The sequence below is a fragment of the Pteropus medius genome, unplaced genomic scaffold (genome assembly GCF_902729225.1).
Source record: "Pteropus medius unplaced genomic scaffold, Ma_sr-lr_union100, whole genome shotgun sequence".
NCBI classification, from domain to species: Eukaryota; Metazoa; Chordata; class Mammalia; order Chiroptera; family Pteropodidae; genus Pteropus; species Pteropus medius.
The window spans coordinates 750,302-768,082 of NW_024350326.1; the positions used below are offsets into that span (position 1 = coordinate 750,302).

At 58.9% G+C, this 17,781-nt stretch overlaps 2 protein-coding genes across 2 annotated transcripts; both read left to right on the forward strand.

Moving 5' to 3' along the window:
* Window positions 1–5,825: 5,825 nt before the first annotated feature.
* Window positions 5,826–7,942, forward strand: KLK15 (kallikrein related peptidase 15). The gene is made up of 4 exons (XM_039839588.1): window positions 5,826–6,136; window positions 6,435–6,718; window positions 6,842–6,978; window positions 7,625–7,942. Exons 2-4 carry the CDS (start codon window positions 6,439–6,441, stop codon window positions 7,775–7,777), a joined length of 570 nt encoding a protein of 189 aa, XP_039695522.1. The 5' UTR covers window positions 5,826–6,136; window positions 6,435–6,438; the 3' UTR covers window positions 7,778–7,942.
* Window positions 7,943–9,440: 1,498 nt separating this feature from the next.
* Window positions 9,441–13,680, forward strand: LOC120584017 (kallikrein-1). The gene is made up of 5 exons (XM_039839595.1): window positions 9,441–9,486; window positions 11,119–11,296; window positions 12,398–12,684; window positions 12,845–12,981; window positions 13,463–13,680. Exons 1-5 carry the CDS (start codon window positions 9,441–9,443, stop codon window positions 13,616–13,618), a joined length of 804 nt encoding a protein of 267 aa, XP_039695529.1. The 3' UTR covers window positions 13,619–13,680.
* Window positions 13,681–17,781: the final 4,101 nt, after the last annotated feature.

Here is a 17,781-nt window from a genome sequence, read left to right on the forward strand (position 1 = left end):
CGGGGCGGGGCGGGGGTAAGATGCCCTCCTCCTCCCATAGCTCCCCTGGGGGAATCCAAGCCAGGGACACCGGGGCATGGCCGCCCGTCCCCGTCTTGCAGCCCCTCCCATAAAGGTTATGGCTTTTCAGGCCTGGGCAGGCACCAGGCTTAGAACCCGTCCCATCCTGCGCGGGGCGATCTGAGGTCAGTTCCTCCTGCTGTCTGTGCCTCTTCATTAGTTAAACATGCCAGGATGGACTCTGGACACCCGCTCAGGGCCCTCTGGGGTTCTGAGGCACTGCCCCACAACTCCAAATTCCCAAAGCCTTGGGTCGCCTCCAGAAAGCGGAATCGAGATTTCAAGCCTCGGAGCCCAGAATCCAGACGGCAAAACCCAGAAGAAAGACTCCAGGCTCCCTGACCTTTGGAGTTAGGATAGTAGGACTCTCAGAATCACGGGGGTCAGGCCCAGGTCTCCTAGTCCAGCGTCTGGAATGCATCACGCACATTTGAAACTGCAGACGGTGCACTCCCACGCTGACCCACGTGACCCCAGATCCCGGATCTAGGTCCTAGGATCCGGGCGCCCACACTCAAACTTCAAAACCTGCCCTCGGGACTCCAGGCCTCACACTTCACACAGCAATCGTGAAGGTTTCTGACCTGGGGTCCTCGTGACGCAGGACGGGGCAAACCCCCCAAGTGGTGGGGAGACGGGAAAGGTTCTTTGCTGAGGGCGAGGAAGACTCCAAAGGCCCGCCAAAGTTAGTCACAAAGAACGTTTATTACGGATGACGCCACAAACAGAGCGTGGTCTCCTCTGAGAGGCCACAGAGAGAGGCTCAGAGGGACAGAGACAACAGAGAGGGACGAGGACAGCGAGAGAGACTGAGGGAAAGACCCCGAGCGTCCCGGGAATTCATACGGTGTTCTTCAGTTTCTGCGAATGACGGTTCACAGGCTTTGCTGGCTCGTTTTCCTTCCGTGATGCGGGCACGCGGTGAGGAAGGGGCCGATTCTGTGGCACGGAAAGGTCAGGACATGTAGTGAGAAGGGCCCCCTGGTGGTTCCCAGCCTTCCGACCATAGGTTCCCCGTGGTTTTAGCCCTCGGGGATGAATGATTTTATTTCGTGTGGGGCGCCGCTTAAAGACCATCCGCCCTTCCCACGTGCGGACAAACGGCTTGTCGGCCATCGCCGCAGACACCGGCCTTCATCCTGCTGGTGTCCTCGCCGTCCGGCTGTAAAGCTGGGCAGCACGTTGCAGTCTCTGAATACGGCTCGATTTGACATTTTCATTCTCGTGTGTCTTCTCCCTGTATTACTTGATGGCAAATACCGGACGCCAGACTTCTAGTTTGGACTCTAGAATCAAAGGCCCACCAGGACCTAGAATCCAAGTCCAAGATCTAGATCCACCAGGACCTAGAATCCAAGTCCAAGGCCTGTCACTCAAAGGCCAGACTCCAGGATCCAGGTGCCAGACCCAAACTCAGGAACAAAGACCGCTCCAGGATCCACACTCTAGACTCCGGGTCATGAAAGACCACCTCAAGACCCCCATATGCACGATCCAGAACTGGAGGTCCAGAGCCCAAGATCCAGAACCCAGAATTAAGAAGTCCAGACCTCCCCAAAAGGGGAGGTCCCGATCCAGAATCCAAGACTCGTGACCCTTCTGCAGGCGTGAGAGGCCTGACCCCACATTCCAGGTGAGGGGTTCCAGAACCCAGGCTTTGGATTTGGGTTTCCTCCCATTTTGGACTCTTGCCCTCTGGCCTCCTCCCCCTCGAATGCCCCTGGCAGGCAATTCCTCCTCGGAGACTCAGACAAAAGTTTCAGCCTAATAAATGCTTATTAGGTCTCATCCCCCCCACCCCGCCAGCCACCTAAGCGTCCCCCGCCTGTAAAGTCGACTCTCAGCCACCTCCTACCCCACCCCACCCAGCTCCCCAGAGACCTGGGTGAGGCTGGAAGCTTATAAATTCAGGCATTTGGGTGCCAGCTCCCTTTCTTCTGGCATTCAAGCTGCCCCAGATGCTGCTGGAGGATCTGGAGGGGGTGAGATTTTTGGGACAGGAGTGAGGGTGGGGTCTGGGGGGGAGACATGGTCTGTCCCAGACCACCCTGAGGGAGTTGAGTGTCCGGGACACTTGGGTACGTCCGTGTGTCCTTTACTGGGACCCGGGGTTGACCCTGAACCAAGAGACTGTCCTGGAGATGCAAGCAGGAGGCTGTGGTGTGGGGTGGGGGAGGGGCGGGATGAATCGGAGGTGCCCTCGAAAGCACCCGTACTGGAGCCGAGAACAGGGTCAGGCTTTACCACGGCTTTCGGGCAGCTCAGCGCAAGTCCCTGAGGCATCGCGTGTGCCGGGCCCCAGGACACGGAGAGAAGCCGATCTGAGCATCCCCGGGCATCTGTGCCATGGTGGAGGCAGAACAGACGCTGAGAGATTCAGCGGATTATTTGTTGGGTGTCGGGGCCTCCCCGAGGAGGTGGGGGCTGAGCCGCAGAGGGAAAACACGAATTCGGAAGATGAATTTGGAAGCTCGTTGAGCGGTGTGGGACATCCCCTTGGGAGTTCTCGGTCTGGCGGGGGAGGCAGACACCGCTGGCTGGGGGAGGTCCGAAAAGGCCTCGAGGAGGCAGTGGACCTTGAAGGGAATGGCATATCTGGAGGGTGGAACAGCCCGAGCAAAGGCGCGGAGGCAGGAAACTGCAGGAAGGAAAGCGGACGGTGGGCTGTGTCTAGAAGGGCGAAATCGTGAGAGGCCAGAAGGGGAGAAGCCGCTCCTGTCCTGGGGCGTGAGGCTCGGGGGCTCGGACTTCATCTTAGGGGCACCGGGAATTCGTGAGAGTGGTGAGGAGGCATAGGGCAGGGTCCACTCCGGGTGCAGAAAGACCCTGTGGGGTCAGGCGGGGGGCAGGTGGCGGCCGTGGAGGGACGGACTGGGGTGAGGTGGGGACCTCAGAGGCAGGATAAGAGGCTGGAACGGGGTCCGGTGAGTGAACGTATCCTGAGCCAGGGCGTTGGGGTGGAGAGTGTCCAGGGCAGGCAGGTGGAGTGGTGCTGGGGTTCGACAGGCTGAGGGGGCACTTGGGCGTCCGTCCTGGTGCCTGGAGGAACGGCAGACCCTTCAGACATGGAGGACCAAGGAGGGACCAGGTTGGGGGTGGGGTGGAGGACGAGAATGGCGAGAAGAAGCTTCTTAAGCACCAGGTAGGATGAGTTTGTATCTGGAGGGTTCTAGGTGAGGGCAGGGGGCGGGGGGTGTCCAGCCTCACCCCAGTCCACATCTCCCCTCCCCAGACTTCAGCAGAGCCCTGGTCCCTCCTCCACAATGTGGCTTCTCCTCATCTTCTCCTTCCTGCTGACATCTGCAGGTGAGGTGGGCCCAGGTCAGCTCGGGGTCTGCGGAAGTGGGGTGCCCCCTCACCCCCCAATCCTGAGCACATCCCGGCCCTGCAATCTGCCAGCCCCTCCCTTACCCGGAGACCATCTGATGACACTTCCCTCCCCACCCCCCTCCTCCGCCCACCTGGGCCAGGTGCCAACATCCTGGACTCGTCACTCCACCCCGAGAGCCCTCGGGGACCTGGGGCTGCTCTGGAGTCCCTGTGTCACCTGGGGCCTCTCACTGTCCATGACAACATAGCCCTGGGGTGGCACGGGCCTAAGTGTGAGTTCGGGGCGGGGGGCGGCCTTCCTTGCTGCGTGACCCTGTTTGACCTTCTCTGGGCCCCGCCACTCCCTGGTCACTTAATGTCTCTGTGCCGGGTCCCCTAACTGTCCCACGGAGATGACGACAGACGGTGAGGCCCTGGAAGGTGGCTGGCCCAGGGGCAGTGCCAGGTAAGGGTGTGCCAGCTTCGCCGGGCACTGGCCACGTGCCAGGCATGGCGCTCGGCACGAGGCTTGCTCATCTCGTCCAGAAGCATCTCTACGCACTGGGCTACTGGCCTCGTTTGACAGGGGAGGGAGCTGTGGCTCAGAGAGGGACACCCACGAAGCCAAGGTGACCCCAGGTGGCAGGAGAACTCCAGACCCTGTTCAGCCACCACCCGTGGAGAAATTAATTGTAACCTGATGCCTCTACCCTGGGGAGTTGAGGGTGGACTCTCATTAACCCCCCCACACACACGTGGCTAAGTGGGGTGCCCCTGAGGCCCCCCCTGACCTCCTCTAACTCCCCTGCCAGCCTCCCCATGGGCTCTGTCTATGCTCTCCCCTCCCCACCTCCCGCCTGCCTGCTGCATCCAGCTGGGGCCTCCGCCCTCCTCTGGCTCGAACTGGCCAGGTTCGGCCCCAGTGCCTAGCTGTTCAGCCCGAACCCTCTGCCCTTCTCCGAAGGACGGCCCCTGCATACTTTCTTTGTTAAAACCCCTGTCCTACCCCTGTCCCCACATCCGTATTCCCCCTGCCTTGCCAGAGACGCTTTGGCCAGTTTCTGACCCTTGGCGGGCAGAGTGTGGGCATTAGGTCTTAACATTACCAGAACCTACTGCCCTGGCGTGGGTGTCTGCGTGTCCGGCTGTGACCTTGAGGAGCCATATCTGCATTGTCCAGTGTAGGCGGTCGTGGTCCTGTGACCTTGAGACATCCCTGTTGATGTCTTTGTGCGTGGTGAATTTCTCCATGGGTGGGGGGAGGGCAGTGTATGGCTCTGTGTGTCCACATCCTGCCCGCACGTGTGAGCCAGATCCCACTATGTGAAACTCGATGAGTGACTTTGAGCACCAAGGGGCTGATCTAGCGATGGGTAAACAGGTTCTTTCCTGGCTGCCTGTGTCTCCAGTTCTGTCCTTGACCTTGAATGCCCAGCCCTGTGTCCAGATGTCATCGTGGAGTCTGATCTAGTGGGTCTACAGCTGAGTGTGGGCCTCTGGGTCAGTGTCTATAACTCTGAATCTCCACATAGTGGCTTGCGGATGAGTCAGAGTTTTAACCTTGACTATCATTATCTGGGTCCGGTCATACGTCTGACTTATTTTGGCTAAGTTTCCGTCTACAACCAAAACATCTACACATATGTATGCATAAATAAATCTGTGTGTCCTTTGTTTAAAACCATTAACATTTATTAAGTCATTGCTATGTGCCAGGCGTCACGCACGCACGCACGCACACGCACGCATGCACACGCACACACGCACACGCATGCACACAGTCTCACAATCCCATTTTACAGATGAGGACACAGAGGCACAGAGAGGTCAAATAATTGGCTCGAAGTCTCACAGATAATATGTTTGACCCCTGAGGGTTTTACTCGACGATCCCAGATTTAACCACGATGCTGTAGACCCATGTCTGTGAACGAGTTTTGGGGAGCCTGAGTGCATATCAGTGCCTCTCCCCATGAATCCCTTGAACTGGTCTTAGCTGTCTATACTCCTGCACACGTATGAACCCCCGTGCTATGATTCTTGAAGCCACAACCCGTGTACGTGAAAGTGAGTTTCAGCCTAACGTGCTGCCCGTATCAGTTCGTAAGTTTGGAAGTCCATCTGTGCCCGTGTACTTGCCCATGACCTTGTGTGGTCACGTCTGTGTCCTTGCATGATACACTCCATTTGGCTGAGATGTCCAGACTCTGGAGCCAAGACAGTGTGTCATGCATATTGAGTGACCATATCCACTTAATATCTGCGTCAGCTCGGTGACCTTGAATGGTTGGTTCCAAGTGACTGTCAGCCCGGACCGTATCCATTGTCCCTGTCTCTACTTCCAGTCACGGGGGACTTCTTGCCCTCTGGTCTTTTCCCCATCCTCTCTCTCCCAGAGCCCTGTGGCCAATGGGCGGGGGCCAAGGGCAGTGGAGCAGTTCTGGAGAAAACAAGCAGCGGTTGTAAAAGCTAGAGAGAAGGCAGTGCTTAAAAGTCAACAGAACGTCTTAAGAAATTTGGGGGAAGGCACAGGTGAAAACTATGTAGCAAGGGCGGGGTGCAAGGAATAGGACTCCATCCTCAGAGACCCTCCTCCGTCCCCTCTCCCAGCGGCCCAGGAGGACGACGGCAAGGTGCTGCGAGGTGAGGAGTGTGTGCCCCACTCCCAGCCGTGGCAAGTGGCCCTCTTCGAGCGCGGACGCTTTAACTGCGGTGCCTCCCTCATCTCCCCATACTGGGTGCTGTCTGCAGCCCACTGCCAAACCCGGTACGAAGGCAGGGATCAGGGTCCTGAGGGATCACGGCGGGAGGAGTCTAGGGGCCTAAGACTCTTGGATTCTGAGGAAGGAAGAGCCGGCGCCTGGCGATGGAGTTCCAGGTGTTTGCACGGCCGTGGACGCTTGGGTTCCTGAGGGGCAGGGGCTGGACCTGTTGGTTCCGGGGCCTTGGGGAATGGATATCGGGAGACCCAGATCCCCAAAGGGTCAAGGGCCCCCAGGTTGCCCGTTCTTTGATTTCTCTCTGTGCTCCTCCCTGCCCTTGCGGGTAACCACCCGCCCGCACAGCAACATGAGAGTGCGCCTGGGCGAGCACAATCTGCGCAAGCGCGACGGCCCGGAGCAGCTGCGCGCAGTTTCCCGCTTCATCCCACACCCGCGCTACGAAGCGCGCAGCCACCGCCACGACGTGATGCTGGTGCGTCTGCAGCGGCCCGCGCGCCTGTCCCCGCAAGTGCGCCCCGTGGCGCTGCCCACGCGTTGCCCCCACCCCGGGGAGGCCTGCGTGGTGTCCGGCTGGGGCCTGGTGTCCGACAACGAGCCGGGGACCACGGGAAGCCCAGAGTCACAAGGTGCGTGAAAGACTGGCACCGGATATCAGACTTCTAGGGACTTTTTTCTCCAGACCTTTGGGGCAGAGGGAAACAAAGCCTCGAAAGTTTATGGGTTCACTCCAAGTCTTCTGCCCTCCGCAGTGAATCTCCCAGATACGCTGCATTGTGCCAACATCAGCATTATCTCCACCGCATCCTGTGACAAGGACTACCCAGGGCGCCTGATGGACACCATGGTGTGTGCAGGTGTGGAAGGCGGAGGCACCGACTCCTGTGAGGTCAGAGCCCGGGGTAGGAGGGGGAGGAAGACGGGTTTGGGAATTGGAACGGGGTCGGGTTTTGCTTGCCTTGGGCCAGAGGAAATGCTAGGGGTAGCTATGTGGGCGGAGAAGGCAGAGCAGTTAGAACAGGGGCGAGGTTGGCGTTACGGGGGTGGAAAGGTTGGTTCGCGCTCGGGGTGGGCCATGTGGTGGTTGGTCTGGGATCGCATGGGCTGGAGTCGAGAAGGGGAATGGGTTCGGTCTGATTTTAGGTGGGAAATGTGTCAGGGTTGAATTGGGCATGGGGCTGGATTTTGTTCAGGATGCGAAAGACACGACATTAAGGGGGAGGGTCGCGTCGGTTGTGAGGGTGGGCGTGGGTCTGGTTTGATTTCGATTGAGGAAGATGTAGGGGTTAGATTGGGCTGGAGTGCGGCTGCACGGGGTGGGTTTGGACGTGGGCTGTTTGAGTTCTGTTGAGCTGTGTTGGGCCGGGGTCGCGTTGGATTGGTTTGGGTTAAATCGGGTTGTATCGAGTTGAGTTGGGGTGGATTTTGCATGGGGTGGGTTTGGATTTGGATTGAGATTATGAACAGTGATTAGGACGGGGATGGGGTCACTGGATCGCAAGGTTCTCATTCAAACTTCCCCTTCTCCCCCACAGGGTGACTCTGGGGGACCCCTGGTCTGTGGGGGCGTCCTACAGGGCATCGTGTCCTGGGGCGACGTCCCATGTGACACTACTACCAAACCTGGTGTCTACACCAAAGTCTGCAGCTACCTGGAGTGGATCAGGGACACCATGAGGAGGAACTGACTGTTCTGGCCTATGACCTGTGCCCCCGACTGAGCAGGTGGCCACTCTGTTCTGACCTGGGAAAGAATCGAGCCATTCTCCTGAGACACCATCCGTCCAACGCCCAGACATTAGCCAAGGGCATGTCCCGTCTGAGGCCAGCGCTGGCACCCGGGGTCACCTGTTAAACACGAACATGACGGAGAGTTTCTCTGTGAACGTTTCTGTGGCTTTCTTCTGGGTTTGACAGGAAATGGGGACCAGAGGCTGGGTGGAGACCTCAGATCCATTCACCATACACCATTCCATTTCACCCACTGCCCTGATCCCTAGGTGAGGAGACATGGCTTGAAGCAAGGCTCTGTTCACTCAACACGTAGGGTCAGCTGTGTGATCGTGAGCGAAAGACTCGGTTTCTCCATCTGAGAAACAGAGACCATCATATTGCTCACCTCATAGGTTGTAAGGGTTAACAGGACATTCATGCGAACTGACTCAAATAGGGCCTGGCTCTGGGAAAATACTCTACGTCTCTGCGCCGCAGGGAAAAGACCCAGCACACACTAGATAATCAAGAATGACTTTATTTTCCTCAAGATTTAGTTCCGGGCTTCCTGGTAGCCGTGGCAAAAAGGCAAATACTCTCCTCTCCTTAGGCAGGTTCCTGACATACAGCAGAGGCTAGGACCCAGTGAGCTGCTCTGACTTTACTGAAGAGCCAGGGAACATGTGAGAAGCCTACGGGTTTACCACGGAGGCTGCAGGAATCTAGTTCCTAATTCTCTTCAGAGATCCAGTGGGATTTTCAAGGTCGCTGGATGTCGGAGCACATGAACCTAAATGTGCTATTGCAAGAGAGGAGATTGGAATTTGCGGAGAGGATGCTCTTGACCTTGGAAGGCAGCTACTCCAGGATTCCTAGGACTCTGAGCGTCCAGATCTGGGGAACAAGAAGCGGGGCGGGGGCGGGGGGAGGGATAACGGAATCCCCACGTTGCTTGGGAACATTGGATTCTGAACTGCTAGGAAACGCATTCAAGAAAATCACAGGAAATTCCTATTCCTGGATCTTGGGGTGCTAAGATTGTCATAGGTACCCTAAGATTTTATTACGAGAGGACCAACTGATTTGGGGACCTACATCCTGAGTCTGGGGGTGTAAGAGATGGCATCCTGAGAGCCGAAGTTTATATTTCTGGGGAGCGGGAGCTGAGAAAGGAGCTGGCCTCCTGGCTCGGAGCTCTTCAGGGAGGAGGGAATCAGAGCCCCACTGTTGGTATCTGAGGGTACACCGGGTCTTGGGGTGTGTGTCCTCACATGGGGTTCAAGTACATGGGGCTTTGTATTAGGGGGTTGGTTTCTGTTCCCACTCACGCTTCCACCTCCCCTCACTGGCTCTGTCCCCAGAACAAGGCCCCAGGAGCTCCGGGCCCTGCCTTGGCTGGCCCTGGGCCCTAGGACGGCTTCCAGCCCACAGGTGTTCGCTCTCCCGTCCCTCGCACAGCTCTGGGGGTGGGAGGAGGCGTCCAGCCCCCCGGAGGCAGGGCAGGGCCTTGGCCAGCATCTGGGTGCCAGCAGGGCAGGGGAGGGGCCCTGAGGTGGGGTGAGGGCTTTTAAAGGCTTCTCAGGGAGGCCGTCCAGCTCCTAGCTCACCACCTGCCTGTCCCCGGACACCGTTGTCACCATGTGGTTCCTGATCCTGTGCCTTGCCCTGTCCCTGGCGGGGACTGGTAAGACACTGGGAAGATGTGGGAGGGGAGTGGGCCCTGACTCTCATGCTGCCCCCACCCCCAGTATAACAGTAAGTCATTTCCCTCCCGACCTGCATCCCTGCGATTCACAGTCCGCCCCGAACCAGGATACCAGGCTCTTTCCTCTCTCTCCACCTCACCCCCAAATCGGCGCTGGTCCCCCTCACCGGCACCTTCCCCACAGTCATCCTCACACCCACGCCAGGTCCCTGCTCCCTCCCGGGAACCCCCAGAACTTTCTGCTTTTCCCCACTCAGATCCCTGCTCCCAGTCTCTCCACCGAAGGGGCACCCCGGACCATCTCTCTCTCTCCGGGGGACTCCAACTCTCCCAAGGAGACCCTCGATCTCACCAGACCCCGGAGACTCTGACCACCCCCTCCTACTCCCTAGTTCTCTAAGGCCCAGTGGTCTGGCTCCTGGGTCCCCAGATTTCACCGCACCTTAGAGACTTTTCCCATCCAGCTGTCAGCTCTCAACTTGGTCCTCCAGTCCCTGGCATCTGGTCCCCTCTCCATCCTCCCAGGACCCCTTGCCCAGATTCCATCAGTGCCTGCTCCTTCCCAGGCAGACTTTCTGGTCACACATGACCACATGGTCCCCATCCTGATATTGGGTTCTTCCTTCCTGACTCTTTTGCCCCAGGACCCCTGTCTAGCACTGAACTGCTCCCCAGACTTGAAAACCAACCACGCTCCTTCTTTTGGCATTTTCATCCTTCCTCGACATCGACCTCTCACCGGCTTCCCCTCCTGTGAAAACAACAGGACCACCTCCCCGGGATCCCAAACGCTCTCCCAGCCCAGCTGTCCTCCTAGCTCCCAAATTCCCCCAACATGAGATGCTAAAGCCCCACATCGCGTGGGTCCGCCTTCTCCATGCCCGTCCTGGCATAGGTCCCGAGGGACCCGAGCTCCCCCCAGCACCCTCAGGCTGTGGCCCCAGCCCCAGAGAATCATGTGATTGCAGCGTGACTGCCACCTGGCTCTCCGTCCTCCTGAGCTCCCTCCTCAAACCTATAGGGACCCGCTTGCAGCCCAGCCCTGTCTCTTACTCTTTGGCCTGGAACCCCAAGTCTTTGCAACTCCCAGCCCCAACCAGGAACCCCAAACCACCTCAAATTCCCCAGGTGCTCTTCTTGGCCTCTCAGAATGATTCTCCAAAGCCACATTCTTTCCAGAACCCCCAAAATCCAACCCAGGCCCAACCATTTCATCAGCCTGGAAGCCCCCATTAATCTTCCAAATCCTTCCTCCCCAGCTGCTGTCTGGGGCCCTTTACCCTTGGTTTCCCCTCTCAGAAACCACAGCCTCCTGTCTCCCAGTCCAGGAGTCCAAATCGCCCCCCGAGTCCTAACCCCACACCGATGCCCGACCCAGATGCTGCCTGTCGTCCAGCCCTGATCCCAGGGGCTCTCGCAGTCCCCAGCACCGGCCACCGACCCACACGCCCAGAGTCTCCAGGCTTCTGGGCCCTTCCCAACACCCCTCGCCCATCTCCCCAGAGCCGCAGGCCTGGTCCTCGGCCCCCGTGTCCCTCTGTGTCCGCGGCCCGGCGGCTCCCTCTCCCAGCTCAGTCTCCCGGGCCTGCTGCCACCTCCGCCTGCTCTGACTCGGCACCCCCTCCACAGGCGCTGCACCCCCCATCCAGTCTCGGATCGTAGGTGGCTGGGACTGTGAGAAGCATTCCCAGCCCTGGCAGGCGGCCCTGTACCACTACAGCAGCTTCCAGTGTGGGGGTGTCCTGGTGCACCCCCAGTGGGTGCTCACAGCTGCCCACTGCATCAGCGAGTAAGTAGGGGCAGGGGGTCTGGACGGGGCGGCCGGCATCGTCCCCGCGGGTAACCTCAAGGGTGGCTGAGGGGCCCAAGGATGAGAGGGCAGGTCATCGTGGTCTAGGGTCCAGGGCGAGAGGCAGGGCCGGGGCCGGGCCACCCCAGGGAGCCCTCCCACGGCTGCCCGGGTCTGTCTCTCTCTCCCCACGCAACTGTCTGTCTGTCTCCCGATGTCCCCTCTGTCCTGCCTGTGTCCCGGTAACTGGCTCTGCCGCGCGTCTCCCTGGGTGACGGTGACGTGTCTGTCCCCCCTCTCTTCGGCGTCCATGCCTCTGTGTCTCTCCCTGTCCCCGTCCATCTCCAGGTCTCTGTGCTGCCGTCCCTGTCTCTGTATGTCCCACCCTCCCTGTGTCTGCCCTGCCTCTGGCTCTGGGTCTCCGCCTCACTCCCCACCCCATCGCCAGGATGGGACTGAGCGGGGACCCCCAGGGAGAAGGGAGGGATTGTCCCCAAGTCCTCACAGTGCCCGGCCCCGCCCTCCAAGACGACCCTGCACTCCAGGGGGACACAGGGAAGGGCTGGTCGCAGCTGGAGCTGGGTGGGGGCGATGGAGGAAGGGGAAAAGGAAGGAGAAGAGAGGAAAGAGGGGGGGCAGGGGGGACGCTGGCCTTGGGCTGGGGGCCAGGCCGCCCGCCCGCGGGGGAAGCAGCCCCAGGGCCCCAGCTGCAGCCGAGCTGGTGGCGCCCCTCCCCCTCCGCCCTCCCCTTCCTCCCCCACGCTGCCGGCCCTGGTCTCTGCCCTTCCCCCTCTCCCTCCGCGTCCTCCCACCGCCCCCACTCCGTCCGTCCGCCCGCTCCTCACGCTGTCTCTCCTCTTCCTCATCCTACCTCCTCTTCTCCTTCCTCATCTCTGTTCTCCCCTCTGCCTTCTCGTTCTCTGTCTTAAGCTCTCCTCCCACCCTTTCCTCTCTGTCTTATGTTTTCATTGTCTATTCCCACGATTCTCAATCTTTTGTGCTCTCAGTTTTTTTTTTTTTCTTTGTCTCCTTCTCTGCTGGGACCCTGCCCCACCTCCCTTCCCCCTCCATCCTCATCCCAGGTCCCCTCTCCTCCCCCAGCAATTACCAGCTCTGGCTGGGCCGCCACAGCCTGTTTGAGCAGGAAGACACAGCGCAGTTTGTTCAGGTCAATGAGAGCTTCCCACATCCTCAGTTCAACCTGAGCCTTCTGAAGAACCACACCATCCGTCCGGAGGAAGACTACAGCTACGACCTCATGCTGCTCCGCCTGAAAGAGCCTGCCCAGATCACAGACGCCGTGAAGGTCCTGGACCTGCCCACCCAGGAACCCCAGCTAGGGAGCATCTGCTATGCTTCTGGCTGGGGCAGCATCGAACCAGATAAGTGTACGGCAGGGCCAGCCCATGCAGCCCGGAGCCCGGACCCCGGGTCTTAGGGAGGAGGAGCTGGGCACCCGGACTCCGGGACTGAGGGAGGAGGGGATGGGGAGCCGGGATGGGGAGCCGGGCTGGGTCGGCCACAGCTGTGTTTCTCCCTGGCCCGTAGTTGACTTCCCAGACGAGCTCCATTGTGTGGACCTTGAACTGCTGTCCAACGATCTGTGTGCCAAAGCCCACCCCCAGAAGGTGACAGACCTCATGTTGTGTGCTGGACACTTGGAGGGTGGCAAGGACACCTGTGTGGTGAGTCAGCCTGTCCCCCTCCCCCAGTGCTCTGGCTCCCTGCCCTCCCTTTCCTTTTGACGCTCCCGTCCAGATGTCCCGTGCATGGCCTTCCTCGATGCCGTTGGTCCCCCGTTACTCCCTCTGACACATATTTACTGTCCAGGCAGAGAAAGCTACTTGGGGGGGGGTGACATCCACACTGAGCCCTGAGGGTAGGGGGCTCCTGCAGGTGGATCCCGCTCCTCTTGCCTGCTGACCAGTCTGCAGGGACCGTCCCCCTGGACCCTTGTCCCCCTGCACAGGAACTGGACACCCCAGCCCCATTCACTAGAACTCAAGCCACTGTCTCTTCTGTTGGGAATTCCACCCACTTCCTTCTGGGAGTGGGCTGGGGGGAGTCACTGCCATCTGGGAGCCCAGGTATGGGAGCTGGGGCTCCCCAGGCAGAGCAGGGGGGCGGGGCTCGCTGACCTCTCCCTCTCTCGCCATGGCGCTGCAGGGTGACTCGGGGGGCCCGCTGATCTGCGATGGTGTGCTGCAGGGAATCACGTCGTGGGGCCACACCCCGTGTGGCCAACGCAACATGCCCGGCGTCTTCGTTAAACTGCTGGCCTTCGTGGAGTGGATCGAGGAGACCATGGCGGCCAACTCCTGAAGAATGCCCCGGCCTTGTCCTCGAGCCCCAGTAAAACCAAACACGCATCAAGTTCGCGTCAAGTTCGCGTCAAGTTCTGGCGCCAGGCGGGAGCCGCCCCCGCCCACCCCGTCTCGCGGTGGGAGGTCCGCAGCGATGGGCGGGAAGGAAGGAGGCACTTGAGCCTGGGTCGCACGCTGGACCCGGCCCCCCGCTAGGGCAGAGGACGCGGCGGAGGGCCAGACTCGGACCCGGACTCGAGAGGCTGGGTGGTGCCCACGTTTTATTGTGGCGGAGAGCAAAGGAAGGGGACCGAGGGTTATCATTGCAAGCCGCGCCTTCCTGGGGAGGGGCAGCGTGGTGTCCGCCCCGGGGCAAGACTGGACATCCAGGGGCAGGGACTTCTGAGCGTGGCCTCCTGGAGGCCACCTGGAGGCGGGGCCTAGAGAGGCTTGGGGCGGGGCCGCGCCAGGTCCCCGGACAGGGCCACCGGCCCTGGTCACCCTGCTCCGGCTGCGCGCAGAACGGGAGGGGCGGTGTCGGACTTCGGGGTGGGGCTGGGGCGAAGACCGGGTGGGGTGAAGGCGCAGTGGGAGGGAGCAGAGCCGCGAGGGGCGGGCCCCAGCTCGAGGGGCGGGGCTTTGTCCCCTGTCCTGCGGGGCGTGGCCTGTTCTTGGGGCGTGGGGCCTGTCTAAGTTCAGGCACGTGACCAGGAGAAGGGGCACGGGCCGCACACCTGGCGCGGTTACCGGTCAGCGTCCTGAGAAGCAATTGCTTAGAGAGGCGCGGCCCGAGGTCCCTAAGGCGCTAGAGATCTGCATCCAACTGCCCGCGGGACTCGTTCCTCAAAGATTTTTGCTGCACGGCCCACTGGCGATAGATGGCCTGCATCTCGAAGGACAATGACTTTTTGCTCCTCATGCCCATGTGGTTTAAGTAACTCAGGACTCCTGCGGGGGGAGGGCGGGGAGGAAGGGGGAGAGGAGGCACTGGACTCCGAGCCCCGCCCTAGGCCCCGCCCCTTCCCTCGAGGCCGACCTCCCTGGGGGACCGTCCCCCGTCCTCGTCGAGCCCCGTCTCGGGTTCTCTCCCCGGGCTCCGCCCCTTGTCCCTGAGGCCCCGCCCTCACCGACCCACAGCATCAAGGCGCTGGCGCCCCAGCACAGGTAGGCGGTCACCAGGTAGGATATGCGTGGCCTCGGTTTTAGCATCTCGCAGTTGACTACAAAGAGCGTCAGGCTGAGGATAGTCAGGAACCCTGCACTCGGGTGGGGCCAGAGAAGGACACGAGGCTGGACAGAGACCCCAGGACCCCCAGAAAGAGAAGAGAGACAGGACATCCTCTCTCACCGTCCATGACAAGAATACACACACACACGGACGGGTGCACACACACACACACACCTGGAAGATAGCCCTACTAGGAAAGACAGAAAAAGAACTAAGGATGCACACAGTGGGGCAGAGATCCCAGAGACTTTCAGAGGCAGACCCACCTGACGGCAGGACGAACTCTGAGATACACCTCCCAAAAGCCAGAAAGAGACCCCAGGGGAAAGATGCTGGGGAGGGAAGGGCACCCCCATCCCCCCCCCACCCCCAGCTGACACTTACCAATGCTGAAGCTGAGGAAGCTGAAGACGAGGTCGACCTTGTTCAGACGGCGCAGGAACGGCCAGAAGGAGAGCCCCATGGTGAAGAGGAGGATCACACACAGGGCCAAGGCCAGCACCATGAAGCCCATGCTCATGTGGATGAGAACTGGGGGGGTGGGGGGACACTAAATGCTCAAGAGGCACCCCCAGACACCCTCAGCGGTCAGCTTCTAAACTCACCCCCACCAACATCCACAGACAGCATCCCCACAGACACCCCACGTGTGATGAGCAGACACCCTCAAAGTCACTCCCATTCCCACCGCCAAAGCCAGCTCTTAGCAACCCCACAATGGCCCCCACTTTCGCTCGCAAAGTTACCCCGAGGCACCTGGTAAACTCAAAGTCATCCCCACTCACGCCCTCGAAGTTGTCCCAAATCACCCTCCTATTTACCCCAAAGTCAACTCCTGACACCCACCTAAATAACCACCCATACCACCGAGGTCACCCCAGAGATCACCCCAGAGTCATCCTCACTCACATCCTCAAGGTCACTCCACAGAACTATCTCAATCATTTCTAGAGTCACCCCTGCAGACACCCCCAAAGTCATCCTACTCACACTCCCAAAAGATACCCTACAGCAACTTACATTAACACCTTCGGTATCACTCCAAAACGCTCTCGATAGCGCCCTCAAAGTTATCCGAGACACTTCAGCCACTTTAGCTATCTCTAGTCACCCTACTTCTCTCCCACTCACACCTCAAGGTCCCCTAGTGACCCATCCACATCCCCAGAACCTCCCCCCAGTGTTGCCCCCATGCACACCCCAGAGCCTCCCCCACTGACCTTCTCCACATCGCTCCCACACCCCCAGAGTGCACACACAGATGTACACACAAGAAAAACTTCCAATCAAATACTCTAAACCAGTAGACCTGAAAGACGTCATCACACTCACTTGAGAATCCATAGTTATCCAAGTCACACTGCAGTGGGACCACAGGGTGAGCTCCTTCCGAGAACTGCTTCTCCTCCTGTGAGCCCCTTCCTACTTTGCCTACTTTTGAACAGTGCAAGACTGTCTCAGCCAAATGAGCTAAGACTCTGCCTGCCTTGTTTCTGGCAAACCGCACACCTCTAACACCTAACCGGCAAACAAAAGGGTAGTCCCACGGACAGGTGCTCTCTGGATCAATCACCCAATCCTGGTTGAGGGCTTCTCATGACACTCTCTGCCCTCTGGAGCCATAGGGGTAATCGTATGACTCTGGCTGAGCCAATCACGGTGCCCCATGCCCCAGACCATGGTGATTGGCCCAAAGATGGGCACATGACCAAAACCAACCAATCAATCTCTGCTCTGGGACTTTCTCTAACAGAAACTGTCAGGGAGAAGCTCTCTCGCCTCTAGTCAATAGGATTATGAGCCTGGAGCTGCCTGAGCCTTGGACCCAGCCTCCTGGAGGATGGGAGACCTGGGAGAGTAAAACTAAAAGGGGAAAGTGGACAAAAGAAGGAAAGAAAGAGTTGAGATAACATGCAGGTCCCCGGCCCTTGTCATCCCAGACACCAGCGCCCCCTGGGGTGGATGTTTGCGGCTTCCCTCCCCACCACGCCTTGAACCCTCCTATCCATTTCCCACTCTCAGCCCCCATTACAAGCCAAGCATTGCACTCCTCTGGACACCATGCCTGGTTCGAGGTACCCATGTGACCCAGTCACACAGGACTTCCACGGGAGCTTTTCATATTCCTTCCTGCTGGGCTTGAGGCCCAAGTTGTTAGCAATTCTGCCAGTCATTCATCTGTCTGCTCTTGCGTCCATCCCCCACCTTTCCCTGTAAGGACTACATTTCCCAGCCTCCTTTGCTCACTGGTTTATCAGTCTGTTTGGCTAATGGGAGGCACTGGCAGAAGACTAGCTGGGCGGAGGGGACGAGCCAGGGTATTTAACTCCACCTCTCTCTCTCTGCCCCAGCTGCATTTCTTCTGTGACTGTAACCACTCCTAAGCAAATCCCACCGTGAGTCTGTCTGTCCCTCCAGATGGCTCCAGATGGCTCCAGATGGCTCCAGCTCCTGAGCTCTGGTCATACCATCTCCTTCTTATGTCCTTCTGGCTTAGGGGTGCAGCGACTTCCTGAGCCACTAACCCTGCTCTGTCTCGCCATTCCCTACTTGGCTTCTCAGCGATTCTGTTACCTAGGAAACCAATTCCCTGAATTTGCTTCCCTCCAAAGCATCTAGAATAATTTATTGTCCCAACTAGATCCTGACTGCCACTCCATGGAGCTTGGAGAATAAAGCCAATTGAAGTAGCCAAGAGACAGAGAGAAGACGATGATGTTCGATATTATCACTTGGACCCCTGCATTCAGCCACCCTGAAAGCATTTCTACCTCCATCCTTGTTCACTTAGGTGAACCCATAAATTCTTTCACTCAAGCTAGTTCAAGTTAGTTTCCGCCACTTGACACCGAAAGATTCCTGATTAATTTAGGTCCCTCCATAGGCCACTAAAATAGCACTCCCCTCCCCAACGCCAAAAAAAAAAAAAAAAAAAAAAAAAAAAAAAAAAAAAA

What these genes read in the sequence shown, in the direction of transcription:
- KLK15 (XM_039839588.1), top strand. Translation starts at nt 6,439, where the DNA reads ATGAGAGTGCGCCTGGGCGAGCACAATCTGCGCAAGCGCGACGGCCCG. An exon ending in GGGAAGCCCAGAGTCACAAG is followed by an intron (nt 6,719 to 6,841) that starts GTGCGTGAAAGA and finishes TGCCCTCCGCAG; the next exon opens with TGAATCTCCCAGATACGCTG. An exon ending in GAGGCACCGACTCCTGTGAG is followed by an intron (nt 6,979 to 7,624) that starts GTCAGAGCCCGG and finishes TCTCCCCCACAG; the next exon opens with GGTGACTCTGGGGGACCCCT.
- LOC120584017 (XM_039839595.1), top strand. Translation starts at nt 9,441, where the DNA reads ATGTGGTTCCTGATCCTGTGCCTTGCCCTGTCCCTGGCGGGGACTG. An exon ending in CCTGTCCCTGGCGGGGACTG is followed by an intron (nt 9,487 to 11,118) that starts GTAAGACACTGG and finishes GCCTGCTCTGAC; the next exon opens with TCGGCACCCCCTCCACAGGC. An exon ending in GTGGCAAGGACACCTGTGTG is followed by an intron (nt 12,982 to 13,462) that starts GTGAGTCAGCCT and finishes ATGGCGCTGCAG; the next exon opens with GGTGACTCGGGGGGCCCGCT.